Source organism: Spodoptera frugiperda, chromosome 9 (genome assembly GCF_023101765.2).
Source record: "Spodoptera frugiperda isolate SF20-4 chromosome 9, AGI-APGP_CSIRO_Sfru_2.0, whole genome shotgun sequence".
In the NCBI taxonomy this organism is placed as follows: domain Eukaryota; kingdom Metazoa; phylum Arthropoda; class Insecta; order Lepidoptera; family Noctuidae; genus Spodoptera; species Spodoptera frugiperda.
In genome coordinates, this window is record NC_064220.1 from 9,443,125 (window position 1) to 9,458,060 (window position 14,936).

The following is a 14,936-nucleotide window of genomic DNA, read 5'->3' on the forward strand; positions in this document are numbered from 1 at the left end:
ACAAAAGTTTAAGTAAATAATTTGTAGATTCTAAAAAAGATTCGTAGTAATTGTTGCATTCCATTGTTTCTGCCTACCCCATAAGAGACAGGCGTAAGGTTATATCTATACATATAATAAAATCGTAGAAAAGTGCTGTCTGTACATTGAAAATAAAAATAAAAAAAATAGCAGGGGTTATTGTTATGTCGATGTCGAACCCAAAAATGTAATTAAATTTTTTTGCTGTTTGTCTGTATGTCTGTTTGTCTGTTCGTCTGTGCGCGCTAATCTCAGAAACGGCAATCGGACATGGATGCGGTTTTCACGAATATATTGTGGGATGCTTAAATTTACATTTAGTGTTTGTTACATGTCAATCGGTTCATAAATAAAAAAGTTATGTCAAATTAAAGAATCACGTCGAACATTCTATGCTTATACCATTAATCTCCGCAACTATTTGACGGATTTGGTTGAAATTTGGTACAGTTTAGAACCTTAGAAAGGACATAGATATATTTTTTTTCAAAAATCAAAAAATAAAATAAAATAAAAATAAAATAAAAATAAAAATAAAATAAAATAAAATAAAAATAAAATAAAATAAAAATAAAAATAAAATAAAAATAAAATAAAATAAAAATAAAATAAAAATAAAATAAAAATAAAATAAAAATAAAATAAAAATAAAATAAAAATAAAATGAAAATAAAATAAAAATAAAATAAAATAAAATAAAAATAAAATAAAAATAAAAATAAAAATAAAAATAAAAATAAAATAAAAATTAAAAATAAAATAAAAATAAAAATAAAATAAAAATAAAAATAAAAATAAAATAGAAATAAAATAAAAATAAAATAAAAATAAAATAAAAATAAAATAAAATAAAAATAAAATAAAAATAAAAATAAAATAAAAATAAAATAAAAATAAAAATAAAATAAAAATAAAATAAAAATAAAATAAAAATAAAATAAAATAAAAATAAAATAAAAATAAAATAAAAATAAAAATAAAAATAAAAATAAAATAAAAATAAAATAAAATAAAAATAAAATAAAAATAAAATAAAAATAAAATTCAAAAAAAAATAAAAAAAAGTGAAAATAAAAATAAAATAAAAATAAAATAAAAATAAAATAAAAATAAAAATAAAAATAAAATAAAAATAAAATAAAAATAAAATAAAAATAAAATAAAAATAAAATAAAAATAAAATTAAAATAAAATAATAAATAATAAAATAAAAAAATAAAAAATAAAATAAAAATAAATAATAAAATAAAAAATAAATTTATTCCGGACATACAGCGCCATCTATTGTTCAATTCCGTACTTATAGTACTTATACTTATAGTACTTATAGTACGGAATTGAACAATGTCGGGCTGTTCCTATACTCCGTAGATAGATGGCGTTGATCGCGCAATGGTGTAATTACAATTGTTCAGTTCATGTTATTGTTTTAATTCATTGGAAATTTGTTTTTACAAAATAGTAAAAAGCAATGAAAAATATAACATAATACAACTTTTAGTACAAAGAAAACGCTCTAACGGAGTATAGATAATTCTATGTCGATCGTTACACGACTTCGGTTCATGTTATTGTTTTAATTCATCGAAAAAAGTTAACAAATAGTAAAAAGGTATGAAAAAAATTATATCAATATAATTAAACTTTTAGTACAAAGAAAATGCCCGAACGGAGTATAAATAAATAATCCAAGTTGTCTTTATCCTCGATGCGCCATCTGCGTTGGGATCGAAATAGATTGCGCTATGGTTTTGTTACAATTATTTGGTTGGGTATCGGCCGAGCGCTTCGGTACTATTGTAGAAAATGTGTATTATCAGTCGTATGATTATTTGTCTGTAGTGGTCCTGCTGTTTCGTATATTCTAAATTGGTTTCGTTGTATTTGTCAATTAATAAGTTTATTTGTTGGGTTTTCCTGGTTTTCTGGTTTAACTTTTTAACGTAGGTTTAGTTTGATATCGATTATTAGTAGTTACTGTAGTTAGTTTTTTTAATAAAATTGTAAGTCTAATTTATAAATTAATTAGATTAGATTTAAGTCGTTTCTTTTAAATTATTTAGTTTAAGCTTGGTTATTAGAGCATAAAGGATAGGTTCTAATAAAATTTCTTTTTTAATTGTTATAAATTCGTAATTCGTAGCTTTCTTTAGTTTTAAGTTAGTTTTCATCTTAAATTCGGAAAGATTATAATATTTCTTTAGTTAAAGTCCGTTTTTAAACTATTTTTTCAATGCCCTAAGTGAGTATACATCTATTAAAATCAAACGCAGAGCTCATTATGTTGATTTTTGAAGAGTTCCCTGGAATATCTTCCACATCTCATTTTTGAAGAGATCCCGCGAGATCGGGAACTCATCATCATCATCATCATCAGCCTGTAGCTATGGGAACTATGTGGTTAAAACCAAAAATTTGCCGAAAGTCACTATTCCACGCGAACGAAGTCGCGGGCAAAAGCTAGTGTATAATATGTATGTAAAAATTAATAATCGCTCTTTAGAAAGACGTGCAGAATTTAGCTTCATACCAAACTCTCTTTATGGCACCTCGTTTCAATATAACAATTAATTATAAATCATAAGCTTATACGAGTATCACAGCTATCCTTTAAAGTGGCTAACCCCACTAAACACGAAACAAACAAACACATAGACATTCAAAAAACAAAACAAACTCAAAGCAAATTCCCTCGCTTTAAGGGCTGTGTTACACTAAAAGCGATACCAACAATGCTGTCCACAGACCGCCACGGATTAGATAAATAACAAGTTGGACAAAGTTTGTTATATTGGGTGGGCAGTGGGTAGGGGGCGCTGTGGGCAGATATCCCCTATTTCGGCGCTAACTAGCTAACTTTCCAATGAGGAGCCTGTTTGCTTTCTTTTGTGCGAAACTTTCCTTTGATTGTTCCGATGTGGGTTTGTATTAAGTGAAGGTTATTGGACGGATGCCCTTTTATTTGTTTTTTGGAAGTACCTGTTGTTAAAAGAGTGGTTTTAAGTTACGACGGCGAAGATTCATAGAGAAATATTATGTTTTTTGGCAGGATTTGAAGCTGTTACATGTATTTTTATCCACTAAAAACAAAGAGGTATTTGATTGTTTTCGAATATGTATTCACAGTAAACCCATTTTTAATTAATTTTATCACCTAATAATTATAAAGAAAACAAGTGAATAAAATAGGTATGTGTAGTTCAATAGGCTATTTTTTTGTTTTAAATTCTGTAATCACATTTCAAGAATACTAACCGCCTACTCAGAGTTATTTAATGGTTACATAACCCAATCCTTAGCAATTGTGTTCGATACAAAATTGTTACTAAGGAATCGGTTAAGAGTAATCATTAAATGACTCTGAATACAGCAGTCAATCCTGTACCTAGGAGTCATGCTTACCACTACTTTCATTTCCACATAACCACCTTTTTAATACAACCTCCAATTACATAAGAGAAGTTTTTATTACACTTTGTATTTAGTTTCCGATGGCCGGCGCACCACACGTACTTCATTAACACACTCTGTTCCCCCATCTGATGTGGTGGAGTTCCCCTAAAAAGGAACGAAGGTAAATAGAAAGTGCTGAAAGTTTTGTATCCCCTGAAAGTTGCAGCTGGTGGCTGAAGGACAAAAATGTTTGTATTGCATGCCCGATTTATACACGTGCTCTGTGAAAAAGAGAAGAGAAAATGTTCCTTTGATAATTTTTTGACTGAATAAAGCTAAGCTCTAAGAGGAGTAAAATGTTGTAATTTGTGTTGAGTGAGAGATTGTACTCACTTTTATCAAATTCAGTTTAAAGATGTTTTTGTTATCGTATTGTTTGATATTGATTAAAATTATTATATTCTAACCATTATATTTTTTTTACATGTGGTATTTTAAAACCTCACGAGACTTCGCCTGCGACGCTTTAAGATAGTTTTTATTTCTTTTAAGTTATTTTTAAGTTGTAAATATTTTAGTTATAGTTATTATTATTATTTAGTTAATATGATTTATTTACTAATTAGTTTAGCTTGTGATATTAAAATGCTGTGTAAAAATTTTAATTTTATATATCTTTAGAAAGCTTCAGTCACATACAAATATTTTTCTAAATATAACGATTTGAACAATTTTCACACACAACTCGAAACTTCAAACAAGCAAATAAAATTATTTCAACCCCAAAAACAGACTAACGAGTATGAAAATTAAATGACACAAAGTACTTAAAGTTATATTTCACTGTAATCCTGTCCCTTCTGTCATTATAATCATCACGGACTCCGATATCATTAATAACCGGGTTTTACTCACTAATTTATATAGAAGGAACTCTAATCCTTATAAGTCGCGACCACATGAGATAAAATATATAATGGTCTCGTTGTCAGTCACTAGCTGTAATCCTTGTCATAATTTTAGGCTTTTTCTCTCTGAAGTATATGTATTTTTACGGTATAAGTCGGTAAACGAGCAGACGGATCACCTGATAGTAAGCAATCGCTGTCGCCCGTGAACAACTGAAACACCAGAGGCGTTACAAGTGCATTGCCGGCCTTTTGGGAATTAGGAATTTAAGGCTTGTTGGGGAATCGGCGATTGGGAAGATTGGGTCTCCGGTAACCTCACTCACACAACGAAACACAACGCAAGCGTTGTTTCACGTCGGTTTTCTGTAAGGCCGTGGTATCACTCCGGTCGAGCCAGCCGTTTCGTGCCGTAGCATGGCTCTCCCACACTTATTATAATTAATGTAGATTTATTTATAAAAAAACTACTATGTATTGTATGATATCAGAGGTGTTCATTCCAGTTTTCATAACTTTTCACTCTGTACCCAGAAAATTAACTTACAATAACTTAATAGTTCGTCCTCATATCTGTTATGTTATATCCATATGTATCTTCATTACTTTCTTTTAAAAATAACAGCTATAACACAAGTCTCAATTCTCTTGCTCTTAAAAGCATTACTAGAATCTAAAACCCCACATGTATTTACTCAGACACAAAAGTAAGTCCATTACACTGTTTCCTTTATATTAACAGTATTAGTCCCTGTCTTAGCAATTTCAAAGATTAGTTCGCTTTTAACTAATTAAAGTGTACTGCAAAATAAGCTGCATCATAGTAAAGCTCTCTGTCTCTCCATGGACTGCGTCCGTCGCGACAGCTTTGATAAAAAATATATGCTGCAACATAATGTTTGTGTTTATTCTTTACACTTGATTTGGTTTTGTTTTTAAAAGTATTTCTTTTTGTGTAAATATTATGTATTTCCTTTTATCTCTGTAGATAGAATTACATACATATGAAAGGTACCATGTAGTCTCTGTAAGTTGAAGTTATTGTACATATAAATGGTACAATGTAACACCGGTTTTTACCGAATTCAATAAAAGGAGGAGGAACTATGTTTGGATGTTTGTTTTTTTATCGATTACTTACAGTTGCCACACACAAGCTTGACTGCTGAACAATCGTATTCGATTCTTGAGTCGGGCAACGTGTTATTGGTTTTATCAGTTTGCCTCTGGTATTAAATCCGGTATTTGGAAAAAATACGCTTCCAGTAACATAATTAAAAAAAATATAAACTGCGTTTAAAAAATCGACGAAATTGAGTTAAGGTTACTACCAACGTACCATTCACTGTCATATCACTCAAAGCAATCCTCGACGACCTATAAATGCATTATTAGCAACTACATTCCATATTCTCATTTCGTGCATTACGTTTCAACTGTAACATAGCCTGAACGATATTGGAACAGCATTTGCAAGATGATTTTGCAGTATTTAAACGTTGGCAAGCGTCCAGGAGATAGCAACGGTACATTTTCAAATATTTAGACAATATCTATAGTATTAATAAGTTTCTAATGTTTAGGGTGTGTGGGAGATAAGCTAGATTTAGTTGGAATTGGAATTAAGGAAGGAATTGAGTTTCTTGGTCTGTACTAAGGTTATAAATTCTTCGTATATACTCGTACACTATCCAGAACAATAACTATTTGCTTTGTGTTAGATAGTGTTAAGTATGATTTAATTTTTTAGTGGTGTGTATTTAAAGATAGTTCATCAAGTGGTCACAATCTACTTAGAAAGGAGTATCAGGTTAAAGTTTAGAGTGGTGTGAAAATATTATTCAGTTACAAAATAGGGTAGATTTCAGAAACACATACTTTCGAAGATTTATCGATTTGAAATACCGCGTGACGTCACTTCTAGGTACATTTTACACGTAGATATGATTATGCATTTGCTTCCACTCCTAAACGTTGATTCTTTTTTTTATCGAAGTATTGTTATCTTATATAACATAATAAAATGCGTGTCTAATATATATTTATTCATTACGTAACTGTCGGACTAAATATATTTTTAATTTTCATACCCCACACCCATTTGCAAACGTTTCTTCCTCAGATAAAAGACACCTTCAATTCATACCTAGATACGGGTATCAATCCTAAACTATTCAAGTGTGACTGCACCTAATATTGACTGCAATAGTTTAATGGAAAGCCTTTAGACATATTGGCGTCCCTTTGATACACTCAATAGCAGTGTTTGAATGCAAGTTAGTTTGCTCTGTTTGTCAGAATACGATAGTAAGGTGATCGGTATCAAACTAAGATTACTTCGTGTTTCTGGTTAGAGAGAGATGTTGAGTTTGCTTGGGATGTAGGTTAAAATTAAACTATTGTTTTATTTAGTTGTAGGAGTTTTTGCAAGTGAAGTATAATTGTAATTGTTTCTGTCTTTTATTTGTTATGTTGTTTTATGGTGTAAGTTGGTAAACGAGCTGACTGATCACCTGATGGTAAGCCCATAGACACCTAAAACATCAGAGGCGTTACATGTGCGTTGCCGGCCTTTTGGGAGTTAGGAATTTAAGGGTTGTTGGGGAAATGGGGGATTGAGAAGATAAGGAAGGGGGTTTTGAGTCTTATATAGATACTTACACAACGAAATACAATGTCGGTTTTCTGTGAGGCCGTGGTATCACTCCGGTCAAGACGGCCTGTTATGCGGTCAACAGCTCTGGAATATTCTTCGAAGACCGTGATACCAATCTTACCGATATTGTTACCAATAACTTGGCCTTTTATAAACGATCTTCTTCTTTCTTCTTCTTCTTTCTACAGCCCATTACATCCACTGCAGGATATAGGCCTCCTCCAATGCACTCCATACACTTCGGTCTTTTGCCTTCCTTCTCCACATCGGACCTGCGGCTTTCGCGATATCATCGCTCCAGCGAGCTAGCGGTTTCCCTCGGTTCCTGTGGCCCGATCTTGGTCTCCAGTCAAGCACCTTTTGGCTCCATCTTCCGTCCTCCCTACGGCTTATGTGCCCGGCCCATTTCCACTTAAGCGAGGCTACTCTTTGAGCTATGTCGGTGAGTTTTGTTCTCCTTCTGATCTCGGTGTTCCTGATCCTGTCTCTCAGTGATACACCTAACATAGCTCGTTCCATAGCTCGCTGTGCCACCTTAAGTTTTTCCATGGCTTCCACTGTGAGGGTCCAGGTTTCACAACCGTACGTCATCACGGGGAGGACGCATTGGTCGTATACTCTCCGCTTTAGGCTCATAGGCAGTTTCCCTTTCAGGACATCCTCCAGTTTATTGAAGGCTGCCCATCCTAGCCTGATCCGCCGCTTTATCTCTTCCTTTTGAGCATTTTTATCGAGGGAGAGCATTTGACCTAGGTAAATGTAGTGTGGAACTCGCTGTATTTTTTGCCCATTTACCTCAATATGATCCACACCGTCCTGGGTCATAAATTGGGTTTTATTGATATTCATTTTTAGGCCGATTTTACACGAGGCTTGCTGCAAGTCCTCGAGCATACTTTGAAGATCTTCTACAGAGGTGGCTATAATAGCAATATCGTCAGCAAACCTTAAATGTGTTAATTTCCCTCCGTTTATATTTATGCCTTTGTTGGACCAATCTATTGTGCGAAACATATCCTCCAGTGCCGATGTGAACAATTTTGGCGAGATGGTGTCACCCTGTCTTACACCACGAGACATTTTAATTGGGTCTGTCAACTCATGCAGGCTTATTTGTAGGGTAGCCTTGCTGTATATGTCTTTGATGACTTGAACATATCGATCGTCCACGTTGGATCGCTTGAGTGCATGAAATACAGCCCAATGTTCCACTGAATCGAATGCCTTCTCATAATCAACAAACCCTACGTGCACCGATAAGTTGTACTCCCTACATTTCTCGAACAGCTGCCTCATGGTGAAGATGTGATCAATTGTTGAAAATTTGGACCGGAACCCAGCCTGTTCTACTGGCTGCGCAGCATCTAGGCGATTGGCAAGTCTTGCACAAACTACTTTGGTGAAAAGTTTATATATGTGGCCTAAGATACATATGGGCCTGTAGTTTGCGATTTTAGCCTTATCTCCTTTTTTATGAATTAAGGTCCCTATGGCGTTTTTCCATTCATCCGGAGTAACTCCCTCGTGGATAACTTTGTTAAATAGGACCTGTAATTGTTTGAGTATAGCCTTGCCACCGTACTTTAAAAGCTCACTTGTAATTCCATCTTCCCCTGGGGTCTTTCCTGACCTCATTTTCTTCAGAGCATTTTTATCTCATATATGCTTATGTCTGGCAAGTCCTCAGTGAGATGACGAATAAGCTTGGCTCTTGGATCAGAGTTCGATGGTATCAGTTCCTCGGTCTATCTTTATAAACGATACAGCAAAATACACCTACATAGCAAAATATTCTACTGTCATAAACAACCCAATGAACATTGAGTAAAATTTTCAATAAACTGAAATCGACAATCGACAACGTCGTTAGCTTTTCAGATTCCATTTAAGGCATGCACTTTCGCGTACATTTTCTATCGCGTTGAATGCTTGACATCATAACCTTTGCTCTACTATAGGGCTGTCGCATTACTATTAGGTATGAATTAAATTGTGGTTAAAAATATACATAACCTCAATCCTGTCTCTCATTGAGGTAGACAGAGACAATGGAACGCTAATTGCTACGATTCTTACGTACCTCTTTCGCTTTATCGACAGTTATCAGTGTTTTAATGGATTCCTGTTGGTTAAGGGCTAAGTTTGAATTTCAGATCAAGCAAATATTTACTTGAATTTCTTTGTAATATTTCTGTAGTTTGCTTGGAATAATCGCAATAGGTTTGTCCCTACTATGTAGAGCACTTAAGTATAATTCTACCAACTCTTCCTCGAGAAAAATCTCTAATAGACGTAATCTTATAATTATTAAGAAATCCAAAAAAACAAAATCTAAGACAGTCGATGTTCGACAGTTACAAAATCGATAGTAACAGATACCAGAGTGCCAACCCTACGACACGATCGTGTAGCGAGATGTTCGCACTTGGTTCAAAATGGCCGCCGAGATAAGATACAGGGTGTTAAGTGAAAAATATTCGTTCGGCAACATCTACATTTTATGACATTTATTAAGGTTTATGATTTTTCTAACCGACTTTTGGGATAACCATGGCGTTGTGTATAAAAGTGTTCAGTATATCAGTACCCTTAGTATGAGTATGCTTTAAGTTTAAAGTAATTGAAACGAGTGCCCGTTCGGCTCTCTGATTGGTTGGTTTATTCGAATCGGCCAATCAGAGATTACTTTAAATGTAAAGCAAAGTCGTACTAAAGGTACAGTAGTGTTACTAACTTGTATATTAGGAGCTTATATGTAGTTCACGTTCGGAAGTTCACTTTTTAGGATATTTACCGCCTGTTTCACAATTTTTCATATAAGTAGCCGATAAACTTATGTGACAGATAAAGCATACAAATTACGTTCTTAATTCAAAGTTATCTGATACTTAGCGGCTATCCAGACATTGTGAAACTAGTCCGTGTGTATGTGAACGTATGTTTGTAAACGCACCCACGACACAGGAGAAAATCCTAATGTGGGGCCGTTTTTTTTACCAAAAGAATTTCTTTGTTAAATGACGTCAAAAAAGGAAGTGTTCCGTTCCATTTGTATGTATGTATGTTCGGTGTGCGATTATTTCGCGTTCAGTTCAACCAATTTTGATGAGGTTTTCAGACTTAGGAGAAGGTTTTAGGCATTTTACCCGACTTAAAAAAGGAGGTTCGCACATATTTGAAGGTTTCAGACTCAAGTTTTCAACGTTAATACTTCCAAACTAAATGGCTATATAATATTTTGAAAATTCCAGAGATAATGTTACAATAGTATAATTATTTTGTAAGGAACATTTAACATTGAAATACATACACGTGTATTGTGTAATTACGATCTTAATTATTTGGCGGTGTCATGTGAAGCTGCTACACAATTTAATAATATTGCGTAAGTACTTGCTGATTATAACTTAAGAGAGGGCTGAATGTATCATTCATACGCACTTACTTTATTCTTTCGTATGAGTACATTATTGAGCATATTATAAAAGGTGTGATTTCATTCCTGAACTATATACTTTCGGCCTCACAGAAAACCGACGTCAAACAACGCTTGTCAAATCAAAAAATTGTTGTATTAATTTATACTGTTTTAGTTTTGTTTTAATTTTAGTTTTTTGGTGCATCGTGCCCAGTGCTAAATAAATAATTTCTTTTTTTTCTTATTTAGGTGTCGCATAAACAAAAAATATGGTTGTAGGTAATAAATTATTTATTTATAACATTGGAGAAGGCAGATCTCATTGCATTGTATGCATCACCTGCGAAGCCCTTCGCTGAATCTACGCTGTGGGACACCACCTTTTCAATGTCGTTTCGAACTTCTGTGGAAAAAGGTTTTAATTAGATCATTGATAGCCCGTGAAACTCTATTGCTGGACTATGAGCCTCTTTTATAAAAGAGGGGTTTGTCACAAACTCCATGCTTACAAACCAGGTTAGAGATTGTAGTTTTAAAGGCACAAAGAACGCTATATAAAAAGTATATCCTATCTACGTATATAGGGAACGCGATCCTCCTCTTCCTAGAGGGTCTCTAGGTCGGAGGATTGCGAAATATTTTTTTTTACTCTGATAAGTCTGCGTTTGGCCACCAACCCGCTTACTGCCAGGACGGCAAAGCGAAGATGTGGCCGAAGATGGAGCACACAGACTTATAAAGTACCTATTTACTCTGACATTGAAAGTAGCCGGGTTCTCTTATATCGACTCTCAAGGGTCGAGATATGAGGCATTATAAAGGTTTATCAAATAACTGCTGCTCTGTGCTAATAATTTAGCTGCTCTGTTAAAATGTAGACAATGGAAGGCTCCTAAGACAGTCACAGGAAGAAATGGGCTGGTGACAAAGTTATTCTACTCTACTGTCACTACACGGCTAAGTTAGATCACTAAAATTATTGGCTTAGCCAAGTAAGAACATAGGGACGAAGACAAGGTATGCTTTTCCACCAGAGATATGCTGCTGTGGATGCGTTTGGCTTCCACCAATCATATTCATTGGTACAAAAAGGTTAGCAGTGGTGAAAACGGACTCAGCTAAGCTATGTTTTTAATATGGAAAGATGCGTGATATATGGATGGTTCCCCTACTATTGATACATTGCATCTTCCTCGTGCAGCGTACATGGCGGCGGCGCATCTTCATAGTATATCTTACTCGCGCCGCTACATAGCTTAGTATCAGTAGAAACGGTCACATAGTTTCACAGATTAGCTATAAAGGACATCTCTGGTGGAAAAGCACTATAGAAATCTAAATGTTTAGTGATGGACGTACAGCTACTAAAGCTACGATTGATGATGATGAATGAAGATACTACTTACCAACATAGCTCATTGGAGCTCTGCGAAATTTGGTTTCTGTTGCTGAATGATTATAAAAAAAAAAAAATTAAAATGTGTCCATACACGTCATCATCATCATAATTGTCAACCAGTTTTCATCCACTGGTCATAAATGTCAAGTATCATTTAACTTGATCAATGGAATCTTATTGTTAAATAAGGGAGCAGTCTGGTGTTTAGAGTCTTAATTCAAATTCTATGGTTATAGAATAGAATGGAGACTTGAAAAGGACTGGATAGGGTTCTATATAGTCCTTTTGTAACCATAGGGGTAAAATCAAAATTAAATTGGGACTTACTAATAACAGTACGTAACAAGTTGAAGCCCAAAATACCTTTCGGAGGTGCTGTAGTACTAAGTTCTACATCGCTTTTTTCGGTAGCCTTTATTTCTTGCTTGACTTTCTCATCGTCTTTTGTATTTGGTTCATCTTCATTGGTTTTCTTAACTGTAGCAGTTGTAGCATCTTTACTTAATTTTGAATCGTCAGTACTTGATGCGGTAGATATTTCTTCTTTTTTTGTTTCTTCTCTTGATGTTTTATTCTCTTGTTTATCTTCTGCTGTTTGTGGCGATATTGCTGTGGGTGTAACTGTACTATCATTTTTTGTTTGTGTTGGTAAATCATCTTCTACAAGTGCTACTAACTTTGGTGGTTCTTTGGATGTTACAACTTCTTCTAAGTTTTCTGTCGTGTTTCCTTCTCTGGTTTCGGATTTTGGTGTAGATAGGTCCACTATAGGTGGATTTTTTGTAGAAGAATCTGCTGCAGTTGCATTCAGTGCAGTCGAGTTTTGTGTAGTTCGATCTTCTGCAGCTGGGTCCTGTGCAAGTGCATCTGGAGTAGATGGTTTAGTTGTAGGTTGTTCAGCTATTGTAGTAGCATTTTCTTCGGCATTCGATAATTGTAGTCCATTTTGACAGATCTGAAAATGATTTTGTTTTTTTTTATAGATGGGATTCATTACGACATTAAAATTGGTTGAATTGTATGAGATAAAATATAAAGGGGTCATTGTAGGTACATCGCAGATTTACCGGAGTCTCAATTACTCTCCTACCCAATCTCCCTAACAACCCTTAAATTCCTAATCCCTAAAAGGCCGGCAACGCACTTGTAACGCTTCTGGTGTTTCGGGTGTCCATGGGAGGCGGCGATTGCTCACCATCAGGTGATCCGTCTGCTCGATTACCGGCTTATAACAAAGGTTTTGGGTATTAGGGTTTGTTTTAATGTTTCTCAATTATTTGCTCTTTCCACCACCTTAGCCATTTTTTCTTTTGTGCCTAACCTCTCTTACTAACTTCGTATAAGTACCTACTGGTTATATTATACAAGAAAAGTAGATATTGTTATCGAGAAAACCAATTTGATTAGGAATTTAATGTCATGGCATTTCATGGGCAAATTAAATTATGTGTTCACAAATCAAATTATATCGCTTCACTTTGAAGAAACATAACTTAGGCAATATTAAAATATATAAGTAACATGATTTTCCGCAACACATGTATTTTGTTTATTAACTGAATATAGACTCTATTTATGAGAAGAATCCAGTCAAAACCTACTGACAGTTGCTTGAAGCAAAGAATGATTAAATTTACATCTAGCTAAGGCACTTCAGTTATTGTCATTTCTCATCATCTTCTTCGTCCCTTCATTTAAGTGCGGGAGAGCCATGCTTTGGCACGAATGACCCGGCACGACCGGAGTAATACCACGGCCTCACAGAAAATCGACATGAAACCACGCTTGCGTTGTGTTTCTGCTGAGGTTACCGGAGGCACAATTATCTTCTTCTTCCAATCACAATTTTCCCAACAATCCCTAAATTCTTAACTCCCAAAAGGCCGGCAGCGCAATTGTAACGCTGGTGATTTAGGTGTCCATAGGCGGCGGCGATTGCTTACCATCAGGTGGTCCGTCTGCTATTTTAAGGCCGTATATGAATAAAAAAACATTTAAACATTCACAGCATCTAAAGTCATTTGAGGTCCGTCCTATTTTCCATTCTTCTTTATCAGACTTCATTCTAACACATATATCTTGTACATTAAAGTATAGCTATCATTCTCCTCACAATGTATCACTCTATCTATCACACAATCCGTCACATTTTCATCATCTTCTACACACGTTTCCACACTCACACAAAATACTATATTACTATTATGAATCCACAATTAACTTACAAAAACAATAAACACACACACGACACCACACGACATCTTGTTTTAAGATATTTTGTCCACTAGTTGGTTACGTTGTGCGACTTTGTTTCAATTTGTTTTACTAAGAGCTGTTTCACAGTCGACGCTTTGTTCGGCCGAAATGACATCAAGTGTAGAAATACTAATTTCGTTTGACGAATTGACCTTTACATTTTTAATTAGTAATTGAACTTAGTTACTTTCATCAATAATTTTGTCGCAAAACCACCTAAATATTAATGTAAAACAGATACTTTAATGTTTATTAACAATTATTGCTTTGAATCGACTAGTTTTCATTGTGGTGGATCGACCATTCCACCGAGGAGAGATATGAACTTTAATATACTTGAAATGTATTGATTCCGTACATTAAATTGTTCTCTATGATCTACTCTATTTCATTAATCCATATTCTACTAATCTATTAGCACAGGACAATGAAATACATGGATTAGTATCTGTCGTTATAGTAAAAAACTTATGTATCTAGTTTATTCAAATAATAATATTAAGTAGCTAGGAATAATTATTAATCTAAACTAACACATTATTTACAACTTAAAAATACCAAAAAAATAAGGAATAAAAACTAACTTAAAACTAAAAAAAAACTTATTAAATAAAATAAATGAAAATATTGAGTATTATATAGAAGCAAAAGTTGATCTTTGAAAAAAAAGATTTAAAAAAACTTGTACATCCGTGAGTCATATCAGAGGCCAGTAGAATACCAGCGCAAGGCCCTATCTTGCACATGCTGAATTGGTCCCATTTCACCGTAAACTTGGGACATTTTTTATAAAATCTCATATTTATTATATTTACAAATATTTGTGTACAAATACAAATGTCACTTACTTTTTTAGCGTTTGGAATAAATATAGTTCATTAGTAT

The 14,936-nt window shown here is 33.9% G+C and overlaps 1 protein-coding gene across 3 annotated transcripts; it reads right to left on the reverse strand.

The window, feature by feature from the left end:
- Positions 1 to 10,669: 10,669 nt before the first annotated feature.
- Positions 10,670 to 14,158, reverse strand: LOC118271178 (uncharacterized). Of its 3 annotated transcripts, XM_035587141.2 has the most exons (4): positions 14,021 to 14,158; positions 12,159 to 12,750; positions 11,803 to 11,844; positions 10,670 to 10,799 (listed from the first exon to the last, which is right to left on the reverse strand). In XM_035587141.2, exons 1-4 carry the CDS (start codon positions 14,054 to 14,056, stop codon positions 10,684 to 10,686), a joined length of 786 nt encoding a protein of 261 aa, XP_035443034.2. In that variant the 5' UTR covers positions 14,057 to 14,158; the 3' UTR covers positions 10,670 to 10,683. The 3 variants fall into 3 exon arrangements, with proteins under 3 accessions (XP_035443034.2, XP_035443036.2, XP_035443035.2); XM_035587143.2 differs by lacking the exon at positions 11,803 to 11,844; XM_035587142.2 differs by lacking the exon at positions 11,803 to 11,844 and having other exon boundaries at positions 12,123 to 12,750.
- Positions 14,159 to 14,936: the final 778 nt, after the last annotated feature.

Excerpts from the sequence above, each read along its gene's own strand:
- LOC118271178 (XM_035587141.2), bottom strand. The coding sequence starts at position 14,056 with ATGTCGTGTGGTGTCGTGTGTGTGTTTATTGTTTTT. Across the intron at positions 12,751-14,020 it reads TGTGTGTGTTTATTGTTTTT|ATCTGTCAAAATGGACTACA; the intron begins GTAAGTTAATTG and ends AATCATTTTCAG. Across the intron at positions 11,845-12,158 it reads TACTACAGCACCTCCGAAAG|CAACAGAAACCAAATTTCGC; the intron begins GTATTTTGGGCT and ends ATAATCATTCAG.